The 14,154-nt window shown below is 62.6% G+C and overlaps 2 protein-coding genes across 8 annotated transcripts in view; one reads left to right on the plus strand and one right to left on the minus strand.

Annotated features, from left to right (window-relative positions):
• Positions 1-6,928, minus strand: part of CKMT1A (creatine kinase, mitochondrial 1A) — a 115,027-nt gene extending 108,099 nt beyond the window's left edge. For both annotated transcript variants that reach the window (XM_069866788.1, XM_069866787.1), the window contains exons 1-5: positions 6,725-6,928; positions 2,067-2,265; positions 1,536-1,631; positions 1,198-1,419; positions 622-707 (exon numbers count right to left, since the gene is read on the minus strand). In XM_069866788.1, the coding sequence (XP_069722889.1) occupies positions 622-707; positions 1,198-1,419; positions 1,536-1,631; positions 2,067-2,265; positions 6,725-6,867 (746 nt within the window). In that variant the 5' untranslated portion in view covers positions 6,868-6,928. The remainder of the gene's footprint in view (positions 1-621; positions 708-1,197; positions 1,420-1,535; positions 1,632-2,066; positions 2,266-6,724) is intronic.
• A 1,231-nt stretch (positions 6,929-8,159) lies between these two features.
• The window catches only part of PPIP5K1 (diphosphoinositol pentakisphosphate kinase 1), a 50,058-nt gene continuing 44,063 nt past the window's right edge, over positions 8,160-14,154 (plus strand). For all 6 annotated transcript variants that reach the window (XM_069866776.1, XM_069866770.1, XM_069866772.1 and 3 more), the window contains exons 1-3: positions 8,160-8,182; positions 13,115-13,284; positions 13,578-13,752. In XM_069866776.1, coding sequence (XP_069722877.1) covers positions 13,606-13,752 — 147 coding nt within the window. In that variant the 5' untranslated portion in view covers positions 8,160-8,182; positions 13,115-13,284; positions 13,578-13,605. The remainder of the gene's footprint in view (positions 8,183-13,114; positions 13,285-13,577; positions 13,753-14,154) is intronic.

The raw sequence follows: 14,154 nt of genomic DNA on the forward strand, positions 1-14,154 counted from the left end.
CGTTAGGATGGTTAGAGGGAAGCTGGAGCTGGGGACCACATGCGCTGCGGAGGCGTTTTCCATGAGGCTGTGATAAAAGCGCTGTGCTAGTGAGGGCGGCGCAGGCGGCTGCATGTGCTGGCTGTCGCTCCATGGGTGCGTGGGATGCTGCGTGGGCTGTTGCATGGCTGCGCAGCGACGCTGGGAGGAGCAGTAAGATGCCATTGTGGGCAGGATAAATTTGGAGACAGGCAGAGTGTGCAGAGAGCCAGGAAGAGCACTGGGGATTGCCTGAAGTTAATTACAGGGTTTTGGCAGCCTAGACCACAAGGTGCTGTGGGACGGAGAGCAGGCAGGATGGACAGCAGCGGCTGCCTCCAGAGTCCCGCTTCGCAGGAGGATGCTGTGGCTGGTGTACGGAGCACCTGGCTCCTGGCTGCAGCACACAAGGGGCTCCCAGGTCAGGGAGGGCCCAGTTCTGCATGGCAACAGTGCCCAGGGTGAGAGCAGCCCAGAGGCTCGGGTGCTGCACTCGCTTGGGTGTGTGATGTGGGGAGGATGGGGAGCAGCACTGGGGCGGCCACACAGAGCAGCAGCGTCACCCGCCTTTCTGCACTGCCTGGTGCTGGGGCAGATCCTCACCAGATCCCTCGGGCGTCGGGCCAGTCCCGGGCCATTCCTGCTGCTGTCAGGAGTGGGGACACGGGCTTGTCGAAGAGGAAGTGGTCCTGGAGGGAGGCAAAGTGCGTGGGCTCACCGGGATGGCACGGCTGGTGCCAGGGCGCCCTGTCTCACCGGGCACAGCCCTGCCACACAGGTGATGGATGTACCGCTGCTTTCCAGGCAGGGCCAGCTGGCCTGCTGCTCCTGCCTTCCTGGCCAACCCTTCCCTCACCAGGGGCTGGAGGGGCACTGGCCGTGGGCTGCAAGCCCACCTTCCCCTGAGCATGGGCAGGGACACGGGGCAAGAGCCAGAGGGAGCCATGAGCAGCTGGGGCTGGGTTCAGTGGGCTCTGTCCTCCCCTGGCTCAGGAAGGCTGAGCAGCACTGCGAGCACCTTCTGCGCTTGTGGGGTGGCCTCACTCGGAAGGGGATCCTGGTCCCACAGGACAGTGGGGCTGAGAAAGGAGGTTATGGCCACCCAGAGAGGTGATGCTGGCAAAGGGGTTCTGCTCTGCAGGCAGCCAGGGTGGCTGGTGGGGAGCTGCACAGACTCACGTCAATGAGCTGCTGTTGTTCCTTCTCTGTCATCTCGCTGAGGCGGTAGTACCGGCCCGCCAGGTCTCCGGTGAGGCCATTCAGTGCCTCCACTGCCACCTTCTCCACCTCTCGCCGCTCAGCACGGGTGCAGGCTGGCGGCAGGCTCAGCCCGCGGATGCTGCGCCCAGTCCGGACCCGGGATGAGAGCACATATCGCTCATCAAAGTGGCCGAACTTGATCTGGAAGAGACCCAAGCCCCGGGGCTGTTACGAAGCAGTGCTGGTGCTGGCAGGGACCCTGGCCCCCAGGGCACGGGGAAGGACCCGCGCACAGCACTGCTGCCTGGCTCACACACCTTGCTGGCATCCAGGTCTGTGGTGTGCTTCATGGTGCGGGGGTTGTATCCGTTGTGCCGGTCCTGAATCACAGGGTCAAACAGGTCGGCGAACACCTGGAAGCAAATAGGATGATGTGCAGCACCGCGTACCCAGCATCACACAGAGCCCCTGCCACGAGCTCAGCGCGGTCCTGCCAGCGTAGGGGCGGTGGCAGCGCTGGGGCCGCAGCGCATCCTGCAACGCGATGGCAACCCACAGGGCCAGCGCTGCGCAGGCAAGTGGGGCTCAGAGGCAAGGGGGTAGAGGTTGCAGGGCTCTAAGAACCACTGCTGCGAAGAAGCCTTGTGTCCCACAGGGACATGCTGGGGCTGGCCAAGGGCTGGGCAGGAGGAGGTGGGCAGTGACGTCCTGTGGGTCTCTTCCAACCTGGTTATTCTATGATTCTATGATCCCAGGCTGCTGGATGCACCGCGGGTACCACGCCTCCTCCGCTCGCTGCAGGCACCCTGGACAGCCCAGAGCATGGCAGGGCTCCAGCCACCACTCACCTCGTAGGCCTCTTCATCACCAGCCACCATGCCCACGGTTTTGATGAAGGGGTGGCCGGGGTTGTCGACGCCCGTCTGGATGCATTGGTCCAAGGTCCAGCCGTTCGGGGTCGCTTTGTCACAGAGCCTGGCATAGATGGCTGGCGTCAGGCTGCTGGCCATGCAGTTGTTGTGTTTCCGCAGATCAGGGTACTCAGCGCTGTGGAAGGAGAGACTGATGAGTCCTTTGGGGCCAGGGGACCCCAGCACTCGTGCCCTTGCCCCACAGAGTCCTTCAGAGCAGGTGTGGGCAGGGGAGTTCTGGGGAGGGAGGTTGAGATGCTCTGCTTGTCCACACCGGTGAAGGCCAGCGGGAGCGGGGAGGATTCGGTGGCATCGCACAGCGGGGGCAGAGAGTGGCCCAAGCTGAGGGATGACTTTGCCAAGGGGCAAGAGTCCACGGAGCAAACCTGAACTGGTTGTTAGGGTGCGGCTCCTTATCAGCCTCATACCAGGGCTCTGCGCTGGGTAAGCAGCAGCGGCCACGTCAGCCACAGCCCCATGCTGGGGCACAGACGGCTGCTGGCACTGCCCTGCGCAGAGCTGGGGGGTCTCGCTTTGCTTCTCCCTGTGGGGCTCTGGCGTGCCTGGCCGCTGGGCCCCTGCCCCACATCCCACCACCCCCAGATGCTGTGGGGCAGGAGATTGGTTGACCCCGATCTGCAGCCGGTGGGAACTGCCCTTCTCCGGCAGTGGTTTATTGTATTAAGGAGATGCTTTCCTCTAATCAGCTTAGCGGGAGGCCGTCTCCTGACCTCATTCCCACTTTAGCCAGGCTTTGTGCTTGTTCTGTGCTCATGGGGGGATTGGCAGGGCAGGACCCCGGTGGTGCTCTCCTTGGCCAAATCCCTGCTGCTAGGAGATGGTGCCTCCGTTTGCGTCAGTGGGACAGGACTGGCCCTTGTCAGACCAGGCGACTTGGCTGGTGGCCAGAGAGGGTCCCACAGCCCAGGGGGGATACCTGTCTCCTCTCCCAGGAGGGTTGCTGCCTTGGGGAGGGGTGCATGTGGGAGAAGAGGAGTTGAGGCTGGTGCGGTCTGGTGGGTGCAGCAGCCACCACCATCCCCGATAGTCCTGGCACCCGTGCAGCGCTCAGGTCCAGCTCCTGGGCTGAGTGCCCGTCGAAGGCGCCGGGTCTGGCTGCCAGCACCGGGCCCCCATGCTGCAATGCAGAGCGCTGTCGCTGCTGAGGCCTCCTCCCTTGTGTCTCCAGGCCGAGGAATGTGCGTTGGCCCTTCGCCTACAGCTTGGCTACTGCTTGTGGCTTTGCAGAAAGAAAGGGAGGTAGGGCTTACATTGTCTGCTCTGCACAGGAGGGCACTGGTGGCTTCAGCCTGGACCAGTGCAAGGAGGTGTTTGCTCCTGGCAGGAACTTGACCTGTGCCGTGCAGGCTGAGGGCTGCTCCCCCAGACCACGCACCGACCCGTGCTGTGTCAAGATGCTCCAGTTCAGAAGCTGACGTGTTGTATACGGGATGCAGCCTGCACCAGCCTCCCCCACTGCTCCTGCCACTGACATCAGCTGGCAAGCGACCCATGTCTCCCCGGGGAGAGACACTCCAGTTAAAAGCATTTGCTGACCAGAATGGGACACTTGGAGAAGTTCCTCCCGGGCTCCCAGCATGGCTAGCGCTTCCTGGCATGCCAGGACTGCAGCCTGCTCTGCTTTCCACCCTGGCGGCAGCAGATGCCATCCAGAAAGCAAGAAAGGTTGCTCAGGGAAACAAGCTTGCTTCCAGCAAGCAGAAGATTGCTGTAGGTTTGAGCCTGTTGCCTGCCATGGCCAGTCCAAACTGTCACTGAGGTGTTCAGAGATTTCTAACCCCTGAGAGACTCCAGCCCCTGCCTGCAGGATCTGCAGTGCTGATTTAGCTCCTGGTCCAAACAAACCCTCCCCCAGAACAGCCCTGAATCACAGCTAGCCAATCTGGGGAATCTCTCTTCAGCCTTTCTGCAGCACCTGAACCAAGCTGGACGGTGCCAGGATCAGCAGGGTCGTGCAGGGATGAAGGTGCTGAGCGCTCAGTGCTGTGCTCCCAGGCAGTGCCCTGCAGAGCTGGAGCAGCACCGCAGCGGAGACTGCCCATCCCTGCAGCCCAAGCTGCATCCCGGAGGGCTTGGGCTGCAGGCACCGTGCGTCCACGCGTCCTCCACCACAGCTACAGAGGCGACGCTGCATTTGGCCTTACCAAGGCTGCCTTAGCCCCACAGGTTTTCTTCCCAAAGCTGTTTTTTGAAGGATGACCCTGTCAGCACCATCTTTGGTTCTCGGTGCCATGTGGCTGAGTGACAGGGTGGGCTGCCCGCCAGCTCCCAGCCGCAAAGGCTGGAAGTGTTCAGCGGAAGGTGGACGACTGCCAGGAGCGCAACTCGGCGTGGGTGCTTTGCGACCACCCCCGCTCAGCACTGCCACCCTGCCTGCGACCTCGGGGTGCAGTGCCCAGCACCAACTGCCCTCGTTGCCCTTGCGCTTCACCGGGACGAGACCTGCTAAGCGCATTATCAGTCTGTCTACCTGTTGGTAGCCTCCCCAGGAGCCCTCTGCGTCTCCCCCCAGCTCTTCACCACTAATCCGGTGCCCCTCCTGGTGTCCCCAGCTCAGTGGGTGCCCACGCCGATGGCAGCCCCAGCGGCACGTGGCCGCTGGAGTGGGGCGAGCGTGGGGCGAGCGGCAGGGATGCTGCATGGTGGCGGTGGGCAGGAAGAGCTGGGTGCCAGCAGGCTGCTGCAGGCAGGGGAGCATGTGGCTTGTTTACGCAAGGAGGAGGGGGCTCGGGCTTTGCGTGGAGACGTTGGCAGGGAGCCCCAGCAGTGACCGCCCAAATGGGGCACCGAGGCTTGTGTGGGACCCCGCCTGGCAACAAGCACCCCGTCCAGACTGCCCTCAGTCACCCCCTTCCCGCAGACGGTGCCCGGCTGCTCCCCCAACCCCATTCTTGTTCTCAGCGCCAACGCTCTGATCTGCTGCTTCCCCCACGCACCGATCCTGCCCTGGCAGAGCCTCTGCCGCACAGCCAGCTCGGGCCCTGCCCCAGGCCGCAGCGAGGGCACCGCTGATGCTTTGTGTGAGCAAAGGGACCCTTGTGTGCCCAGGTCCAGCTGGGACAGGCCAGCTCTCCCCAGCCCTTCCCTTGCCTGCAGGAGCACGGGCAGGGTGTCTGCCTTTCTTACAGCAGCCGGCGGCTCTCACAGGTCCCAGTGCTTTCCCCTCACGACCCTCACTCAATGAACACCTGATGTCTGCAGCCCTGCAGTTATTTAAGAAAGCTCGAAAGGTGATACACCTTCCTGGGAGGTGAATAAATTACACTGCTTAACCTTCATCATTCTTGTAACTCAGTGCACGTCCATCCCCTCGTTTCTGCGGCCGGACCCAGCAGGTCTGAGCCCCCGGCTGCCAGCACACGGCTTTTCCATGGGCAGGGCGCTCAGCCTGCAATGCAGCGCCGCGCTGCTCGCTGACTGCGCTGTGTTTGCTGCAGGGACCACAGCAGCCGCATGTTTGGAGCGGCAACGCGCTGCCTCCTTCCCCGCTCCTCGCCTTCACGGTGCGCAGCCTCTGCCAGCACCCGGATAGGGGAGGAAAACCCGCTCCTGGCTTTCTTGGCCTACGTCTGGGCTGTGCCAGGCTGAGCGGCCGGTGCCAGCGCAAGGCGGAAGGACTGGACGGTGACTGCCACGTCCTTCTCCCGTCCCTGGTCCCCGTGGGGCACTGGCAGCCCCTGCCCCGGCCCGTGACCTGCACCCACCTCTCCCCACCTCGAGGCCCCCGTTCCTCGCCAGCGGGGCAGGGGGTGGGGAGCAGGGCAGTGGTTCCACCTGCCCCCAGCCAAGGCCCCCTGGCCCTCTGGGGTCCGGCCAGACCCCTGGGCCCCCCTTGGCAAGGAGCAGTGCCAGGGGGTGACACGAGGCCCTCTGTCCCAGAGCTCTCACCCCAGTCCCGCTCATCTGGCTTAAGGGATCAGGCGCGAGCTGTGTGAACGGGGCCAGCGGCTCTCGCGGAGCCAGCGTTACCCCGAAAGCCCCCCTAAGCCAGGCCACGCCACCCCCGTGCCCGCCGGCCCCGTGCCCCCTCCCGGAGCCCCGGTGGCCCGTGGCGGGGATCGTCGCCGTCCCGAACCGGGGGGGCTGCTGACTCGCCGCCTGCAGCCCCTCCACTTCTCCCCTCAAGAACTGCCCCGCGGTGGGGGAGCTGCCGGGGAGCCTCTCCTGCTTAACGGGGCGGCCGCGTGGGGAGGCTGGGACAGCCCGGTGGGGCCGGGCCGGGGGCTGCGGGGGACCCGCGGGGCTTTAGCCGGGAAGGGACAACGAGTCCTTTGGCTCCGTCCCGTTCCCACCAGAACGCTGGCGATTCCCCCCGGTCTCCTCACCCGGTTGTGCCGCCCCCCGGCTCCTGCAGCCCCCGGCCCCGCCGCCCGCAGCAGCCGGTCCCGGTGCATCGCACGGGGGGTCCCCGCTGCAGCGGCGGGGGGCGAGCCGGTGCCGTCCAACGCGACCGAGTCCCCCCGCCCGCCCGGTCCCGGCGCGGGCTCGGTCGCCGGGCGCCCCGGTCCCTGCCCACGGCTGCGGAGGAGCAGCGCCCGCCCCGCCGCCCCGGGACCCCCGCCCGCGCCCGGTACCTGGGCGGGTATCGGCGCCGCTGCCGGTCGCCCGCGCTGACCGAGTCCCGGGCGAGCAAGAAGCCGGCGGCGAGCGAGCCGGCGCCCACCATGGCCAGGAGGCCGGCGGAGCGGCGGGAGGCGCGGGCGAAGGCGCTGGCCATGGCGGAGCGCGGAGCGGCGGAGCCGGCGGCCCTGGGGGCGACGGGGACGGGAGCGGTAACGGCGGCGGCGGGCGGGAGCGAGGGGCCGCAACGGAGCCGCCACCTGCCGCCCCGCCCCGCCCCGCCCCGCCCCGCGCCGCCTTCAGCACCGCGCGCCGGACAGCGCCCCGCACCGGGACCGCCACCGCGCCCCGGGACCCCGCACCGAGCCCCGCACTGAGCCCCGCACCCCGGGACCCCGCACCGAGCCCCGCACTGAGCCCCGCACCCCGGGACCCCGCACCGAGCCCGGTATTCCGGGACTCCGCACCCCGGGACCCCGCACTGACCCCGCGCCCGGGACCCTGCACCGAGCCCCGCACTGAGCCCCGCGCCCCGGGACCCTGCACCGAGCCCCGCAACCCGGGACCCCGCACCGAGCCCGGTATTCCGGGACTCCGCACCCCGGGACCCCGCTCTGAGCCCCGCACCCCGGGACTCTGCACCGAGCCCCGCAACCCGGGACCCCGCACCAAGCCCCGTACTCGGGGACTCCGTACGGCGGGACCCTGCACCGAGCCCCGCACTGAGCCCCGCACCCCGGGACTCCGCACCGAGCCCGGTACTCCGGGACTCCGCACCGCGGGACTCTGCACCGGGCTCTGCCCCCCGGGACCCGCACCGCGGGACCTCGCAGCTCGGGACCCTGCACCGAGCCCCGTAGCCCGCGTCCCGGGGTCCCGCCCCGCGCAGCTTGCCGGGGAGCTCCGGAGGGGCGGCCGCCCCCGTGCCGGGCTCCGACCGCCGGGACAACGTACTGAGCCCCGCCCCCTGCAGCCCGCAGCCCGGGACCCCGCACCCGCCCCGCACGGGCTGACACCGCGCCGGGCCCCGCACCGGGCCCCGCCCCGGGACACCGCCCACAGCGGCAAGGGTGCGGCCGGGGCAAAGTCCGCGCCCGCGGGGCCGGGAGCGGCGGGGCGGCTCCGGACCCCAGGAGCGGCGGGGACACCGGGACCGGCGCGCGGGAGCGTGGGGCTCGGCGGGGGCTGCTCCCCACCAGCCCGGGATGGGTCGCGGCGATGGGTCGCGGCGATGGGTCGCGGCGCCCCCCGGCTCTCCGGCCGCCGCACGCCGGGACGAGGCGGCGCGGGCTCCTCCGGCGCCCCGGGAGCGGCCGCGCGGCGCCGCCCCGCCCCGGCTCCCCCCGCAGTGCCCGGCGCCGCCGCCAGGGGCCGCCCGCGGCGCCCCCCGCGCTCCCATTGGCCGCGGCGGCCGTCAGCGCCCCCGGGTGGGCGGCGCGGAGCCGGCGGCGCGGCGGGCGCGGAGGCCGCAGGTGAGCGGGCAATGGCGGCGCCGGGGGGCAGCGGGGCTCCGGGAGGGACCGGCCGCGGCGCCGCGAGCGAGGGGCCCCCGGGCCGGGGGGGGGCCGGGGCCCGCCGTGCCGACCGTGCCCGGGATGGTGCCCGTGCCTGTGTCGGTGCCGGTGCCCGGGATGGTGCCCGGGATGGTGCCTGTGTCGGTGCCAGGGCCCGTGGTGGTGCCGGTGCCCATGATGGTGCCCGTGCCAGAGCTGGTGCCGTGATGGTGCTGGTGCCTGTGCCCCTGCTGGTGCCTGCGCCAGTGCCAGTGACTGTGCCCGGGATGGTGCCTGTGTCGGTGCCGGTACTGGTGCCCGTGCTGGTGCCGGGGCCCGTGGTGGTGCCAGTGCCAGTGCCTTTGTTAGTGCTGGTGCCCACGACAGTGCCTGTGCCAGTGCCGGTGTGTGTGATGGTGCCAGTGCCAGTGCTGGTGCCTGTGATGGTGCCTGTGCCCCTGCTGGTGCCTGTGCCGGTGCCTCTGCCTATGATAGTGCTGGGATGGTGCCGGCGCTGGTGCCTGGGATGGTGCCTGTGCCAGTGCCAATGCCCATGCTGGTGGTGGTGCCGGTGCGCGTGGCAATGCCCGTGCCGGTCCCGGTGCCCCTGCTGGTGCCCGTGCCGCTGCCACTGCCCATGCCCACTCCGCCTCCCACCTGGCAGCCCTTGGCTTGCGGCTGCATCGCCCCAGGCCTGAGGGAAGGGAGAGCGGCAGCTTGTTCGTTAATAAACCTTTATTAGCAGTTACCGCCTCCGACTTGTGGGTGCTGTGAAGTTCCACGCTTAACAATCCCATAAATCTCATTAAAAAATCTCCTTAAGACCAATCTCCTCCAGCGAGAATCGCCCTGGCTGCTGCTTTCACCCGGTGAGCGGCAGGGGCACTGGTGCCCGTGTAGAAGGGATGAACCAAAGGGTTCCACCACACTTGCAAATGGCCCTGCTGAGCAGCAGGAGCTCCTGGTCAGCAAAGGTGAGATGTTCCCACAGCTTTGCTCTGTCAAGGTGTGGAGATGTTGATGGGTTTAGAGTTACGGAAGGTGCTGCTCAAACAGGCAGCGCTGCAGTTCAGCTCAGCTTCCCCTTCCTGGTGGTGAACGCCGTGAACTTCTGAGCCAAGAGAGCATGGAGAGCTTCCTTTGATCCACTAAGTCCAAGCAGCTTTTAATTATTAACTCTGGAATAGGTGTTCTTTTTCTTTTGGAGCGATTAAGTGTCCGTGATAAGAGTACAGCTTTCACCTTTTGTATGTAAGTATGTAATTAAACTTCATACCAGCGGCCCCTGCGTCGGTGGGGGTAGATCTGCAGGCAGAGCCACTCTGCTGATCACGCGTGCAAAGGTGCTTCACTGATCAAGGCAGAAACTTTCAGGGCTTGTTTTTTTTGTTGGTTTGGACTGGATGTTTGGTTTTACTGCCCACCACAGTTTCAGGTACTTCAGCAAGACGTTACCAGCATTAATATTTAAAAATGCCGGCAGTGTTTATTCTTGAAGGTTCTGATCCTGCTTAAATCGGGCTGTGGGTCCATCAGCCAATTCATGCCTGTCTGCATGCAGGGGCTCCCTGTGCCCCGAGCCCTGCCGCCTGACGCTCCCCAGGGTTCTCCACGCGCTGAGCTGCCCCTTGTGCCACCAGCAATCAAATCAACCTCGTTTGGTTGCCGCAGTCCTCATCCTGCAGCCGCCAGAGTGGGGAGGCCACACCTCGAATCCTGTGTTCAGTTCTGGGCCCCTCACCACAAGAAGGATGTTGAGGCTCTGGAGCGAGTCCAGAGAAGAGCAAGGAAGCTGGTGAAGGGGCTGGAGAACAGGCCTTATGAGGAACGGCTGAGAGAGCTGGGGGTGTTTATCCTTGAGAAGAGGAGGCTGAGGGGAGACCTCATTGCTCTCTACAACTCCCTGATAGGAGGTTGTGGAGAGGAGGGAGCTGGGCTCTTCTCCCAAGTGACAGGGGACAAGGGGCAATGGCCTCAAGCTCCGCCAGGGGGGTTCGGGCTGGACATTAGGAAAAAATTTTTCATGGAAAGGGTCATTGGGCACTGGGAGAGGCTGCCAAGGGAGATGGTTGAGTCCCCTTCCCTGGAGATGTTTAAAATATGGGTGGATGAGGTGCTGAGGGACGTGGTTTAGTTGTTGGTAGGAATGGTTGGACTCGATGATCCTGGGGGTCTTTTCCAACCTAGTGATTTTGTGATTCTGTGAATGAGTCTCTCTTCTCTTGGAAGATCCTTGTCTGAACCGTGCCAGGATGATCTGCCGGGAAACTGGAAAACAGCTTACTATCTCATTTCTTATCACTAATACAGGGCAGTCAGGGAGCTGAATTAGTGCCTGGATGCTAGAAGCAAGGTCCGTGTCTCCGTTTCAGGTTGTGCGTCAGCATCTTCTGGCTGCCGTTTGGTGATTCTGGTAACCTTTGGTATGGTTGCGCAGCAGGTTGTGGCTGCCCCTCTAGGAAGAGAGCACAGGAGTGTCTTCAGCTGTAGCAGCTGGTGTGTCCTTCCTTGCATACCCGTGACAGGGCTAACAAGCCTTAATATTCCATACTGAAAGCCAGAACCATCTTTACCTTTTCTCTGTGCATGCCAGAGCCATGTCAATGCTTTTGTGTCTTTTGGACAATGCCACCAGCAGGATTGACGCTGCTTTTCTTGCCATGATCAGTGAAAGGTGAGACCTGCATCACACTCAGGAATAGGGGGCTGCTCTGAGCGGGTGAACTTTTGGAGCGGATAGCTTGGGAAGCAATGGAAATGGTGCAGAACTATTGGCATGGCATGCTGTCAGTGCCTTTCCCAGTGCTGGGAGAACAGACGTGACGGTGCGGTGGTGATGTGAGCTGAGTGCTGGGTGGAAACCTTGCTGGTACTGTTTCGGTGGGGTAAGTCGCTGCCCTTGTGGCACATAAGCTCTGATAGCCTGGCACGAGAGCTGATGCCAGTGTGGTGCAAAGGCCCGTGCTAGAGGAGCCTGTGGTACCAGCACAGAGTTCTGCTCGCCCGTTTCCCCTTAGCTGCCTGAGTTTTTGACGCCTTCATTAAGTCTATTCGCTTTCATCAAGAGCCTGTGGTCTCTCTTGGTATAAATCATATTAGAGATCTACTTTAAAGAGGAACTTGAAAAAGGTTTTGGTTGTACTCTCTCCCTCTCCACATGCCAGAAATACGCTGAGGTCCCAAGGTTCTCCCTGTTGACACCAGAGGATGCCCGACACATCAGTGGCTGTCGGCTTCCGTAAAGTTCTGGGTGTTCACCTGGCTCAAGTGTGGTGTGTCCTGGCTTCTGGAACAGCCATGGAGCAAGGCAAGGGCTTTTTTTTCTGGAATAAGAGCAGGAATGTAGAGAACTCATTTCTTTTTTAGTTCTTAGGGCAAAGGTTTTTCTGCCGCTTGATCTGTTTTTTCCAGGAGGGAGGGGAGAGTAGAGGATTGGAGAAAACAACCCTCCTCCCCTTCTCGCATGGTTTACTTCATTAAATCATCAGCTAAAGTCTTGTTCTGCACTGACGGGCTGAGGCAGTGGGGCACAGGAATGAAAGTGGTTCTTGGGCATGTCGGGAATCCTATTCTTGTCCTCATGTGGAAATAGTCGGGCTACATGGAGCGCACAGTAAAATGCCTGCGTGACCTGGTCTGCCAGTGCTGTCAGAGAGCTCTGGGGGTGAATCACAGCTTTAGCTCCTGCTGATCAGGACGTTGTCCATGCTGGGTTGCTCCACGGCGGTAGGAAGCCGTGTGGGAGCCGGCAGCGCTGGGCGAGGTGCGCAGCAGAGACCGCCAGGGGCTGCGAGTCGGGCAGAGGAGATGGTCCTTGATGCGGTAGGTGTGAAGTCTGGGATTGCTGTGCCACCTCTCTGGTTTCTGTGGGGCGGTGTCGGCTCCCCCAGGAGATCCAGCACAATTACTGCTGGGTTGACTGTTGAGCCAGTGCCTGCAGGACCTTGTCCGGGTACGCTTCTGCCCCAGCGCTCGCCTCTGAGTGCTTAACCTGTTGCATCTCCTCTCCTTCCTGGGAGCACGCACAGCCTTTCTGCGTGGAGCCAAGCTTTACTTTTACCCTCTTTCCTCGGGGATTTTGTGGGCAGCTGGATTGCTTTGTGTGTTTGTTGCTTTTGCCTGTTCCCACCTTGCTTGGCTGGGTTAAGGCAGTCTCCCTCTGTTGTTCCTGGTGAGGGGATTCTCACCTGCTGTGAAACCGTGCTGTGAAACCGTGCTGGCCACAGAGCGATGGCTCTGGGGTGTTCCTGTGCTCTGTGAAGAGAGGCTGCCAAGGGGCTGGGAACCGGCAGCTTTGTGTGGCAGCGCAGCCCTGTACAGTACTGGCTGTAGAGGAAGATATACTCAAACGAGGAGGAAGTACACTAACTCTTAGTCCACAGCTTGCTGGAAATCATATGAGAGCACAAGGAGCAGCGGTAGGGAGTGTCTCATGTCCTTTTTTGGGAAATACTTAATAACATGAGGCGTTCACAACATCCTCTTCTCAAGGTTGCACTTGCTTACATGGGAGGAATGCTTTTCACCACTTTGTAAGTTGGGGAAACATGGCAAAGGGCAACCGCATGCCCTTCTGGGGTGAACAGCTGTGTCCTTGGCGTGTACAGTCACACGTGCCGTGTATTCAAGCTCAGTTGCTTCTGCGGCACAGTGCTGCTGCTGTGGGTGATGGTGCCAGCCATGCTCCTTTCCTGGTGTTTATAAAGCGTAGCTTATGTCCCAGTAATAGCCTTCCAGGGTCGCAGAGTAAGTCAGGGCCAGGCGGCAAATCCAGAAACCCTGACCTGCAGCCCAAACTGTTTCTGATAATTCCTCTGTGTCATCTTCCCCTGCCAAGGAGTTCTTGCTTCTTCCTTTTCCCTCCGCCCTGTAAACACATGGCCTCTCAAACATGTCTTTCTGTTCCTGTAGGTCTTCTTGAGCTGAAAGGATGAAAATTGGCAACTGGAAAGTCACCGTCAGTATCCTAAGCTTCATCCTGACTTCTGGAGTTGAAGTTGATGTCTTCAGGTGGACGAGCCTGTGAGAGTGTTTGCTGTCCCTCTCCATGATTTAGGCAGTGGCTTGGAACATGAATCAGTGTAAGGATTACATGATTTCAGCGCTGGTGGTGAGGCTGTCCTTTTCCTGCTCGGTGCACAGGGGTTAATTGCACAGAGGAGCTGCCTCTAAAATGGTCCTGAATCTCAGATCCTCTCCCACCCCAGGGTCTCTTCCTGCTCCCTCCTTTCACGCTGGGCAGCACATCCCTGGGCTCACTCATACCACATTAGTCCCTGCCCTCCCCACCTTCACCTGCTTCCAGTAGTCCATCTGGCCCCTGGCTTGCACTGCGTCTGACCTTCTGTATCCCTTTTTCACGCTGTAATTCCAGAGCGGGATGGTCGGCCACCGAAGCTGCAATGTCGTCCCTGACGACCTCCAGTGAGGCAGAGAACTCCACTCCAAGGTTTGTGGTCGGTTCCAGGGATGACGAGACAGACTTTCTGGGATCAAACATGAAGACAGACGAAACCGATTTCTTTGAAGATGATGAAGAGGAGGAGTCGGTAAGGAGGCCCCGGCGTTCTGGGTTGGAGCATCTCTGGAGAATTCCTGGATTTCAGCCAGGGTTTGTGCAGTTGCTGCTGAGGCCGCAGACGGTCAGGACTCCAGGGGATGTGACGCCAGGCTGTGTGGCTCGACCATGGGGAACGGCAGTGTCATTTCTGGCAGGATGTATTGCGTTGTCATGCTGCCGTGCTTGCTGCCCCGTGCGGCAGTAAATCTTGGCCCTTGCATGAGCTGGTCTTTTCCTTAACCCTGATGCTCCTGTAAAGCTTTCTGTTTCACCAGGGAAATTTTTGATGGAAACTCTAGGAGTTGCGAAAGGGCAGAGGTGTTTGCAGAGAGGAAGGGTTTTGCTCTTTTCTGTAGCCTCCAGGCACAGGATGCAGAAAGGAGAATGATCT

Source organism: Phaenicophaeus curvirostris, chromosome 12 (genome assembly GCF_032191515.1).
Source record: "Phaenicophaeus curvirostris isolate KB17595 chromosome 12, BPBGC_Pcur_1.0, whole genome shotgun sequence".
Lineage (NCBI taxonomy): Eukaryota > Metazoa > Chordata > Aves > Cuculiformes > Cuculidae > Phaenicophaeus > Phaenicophaeus curvirostris.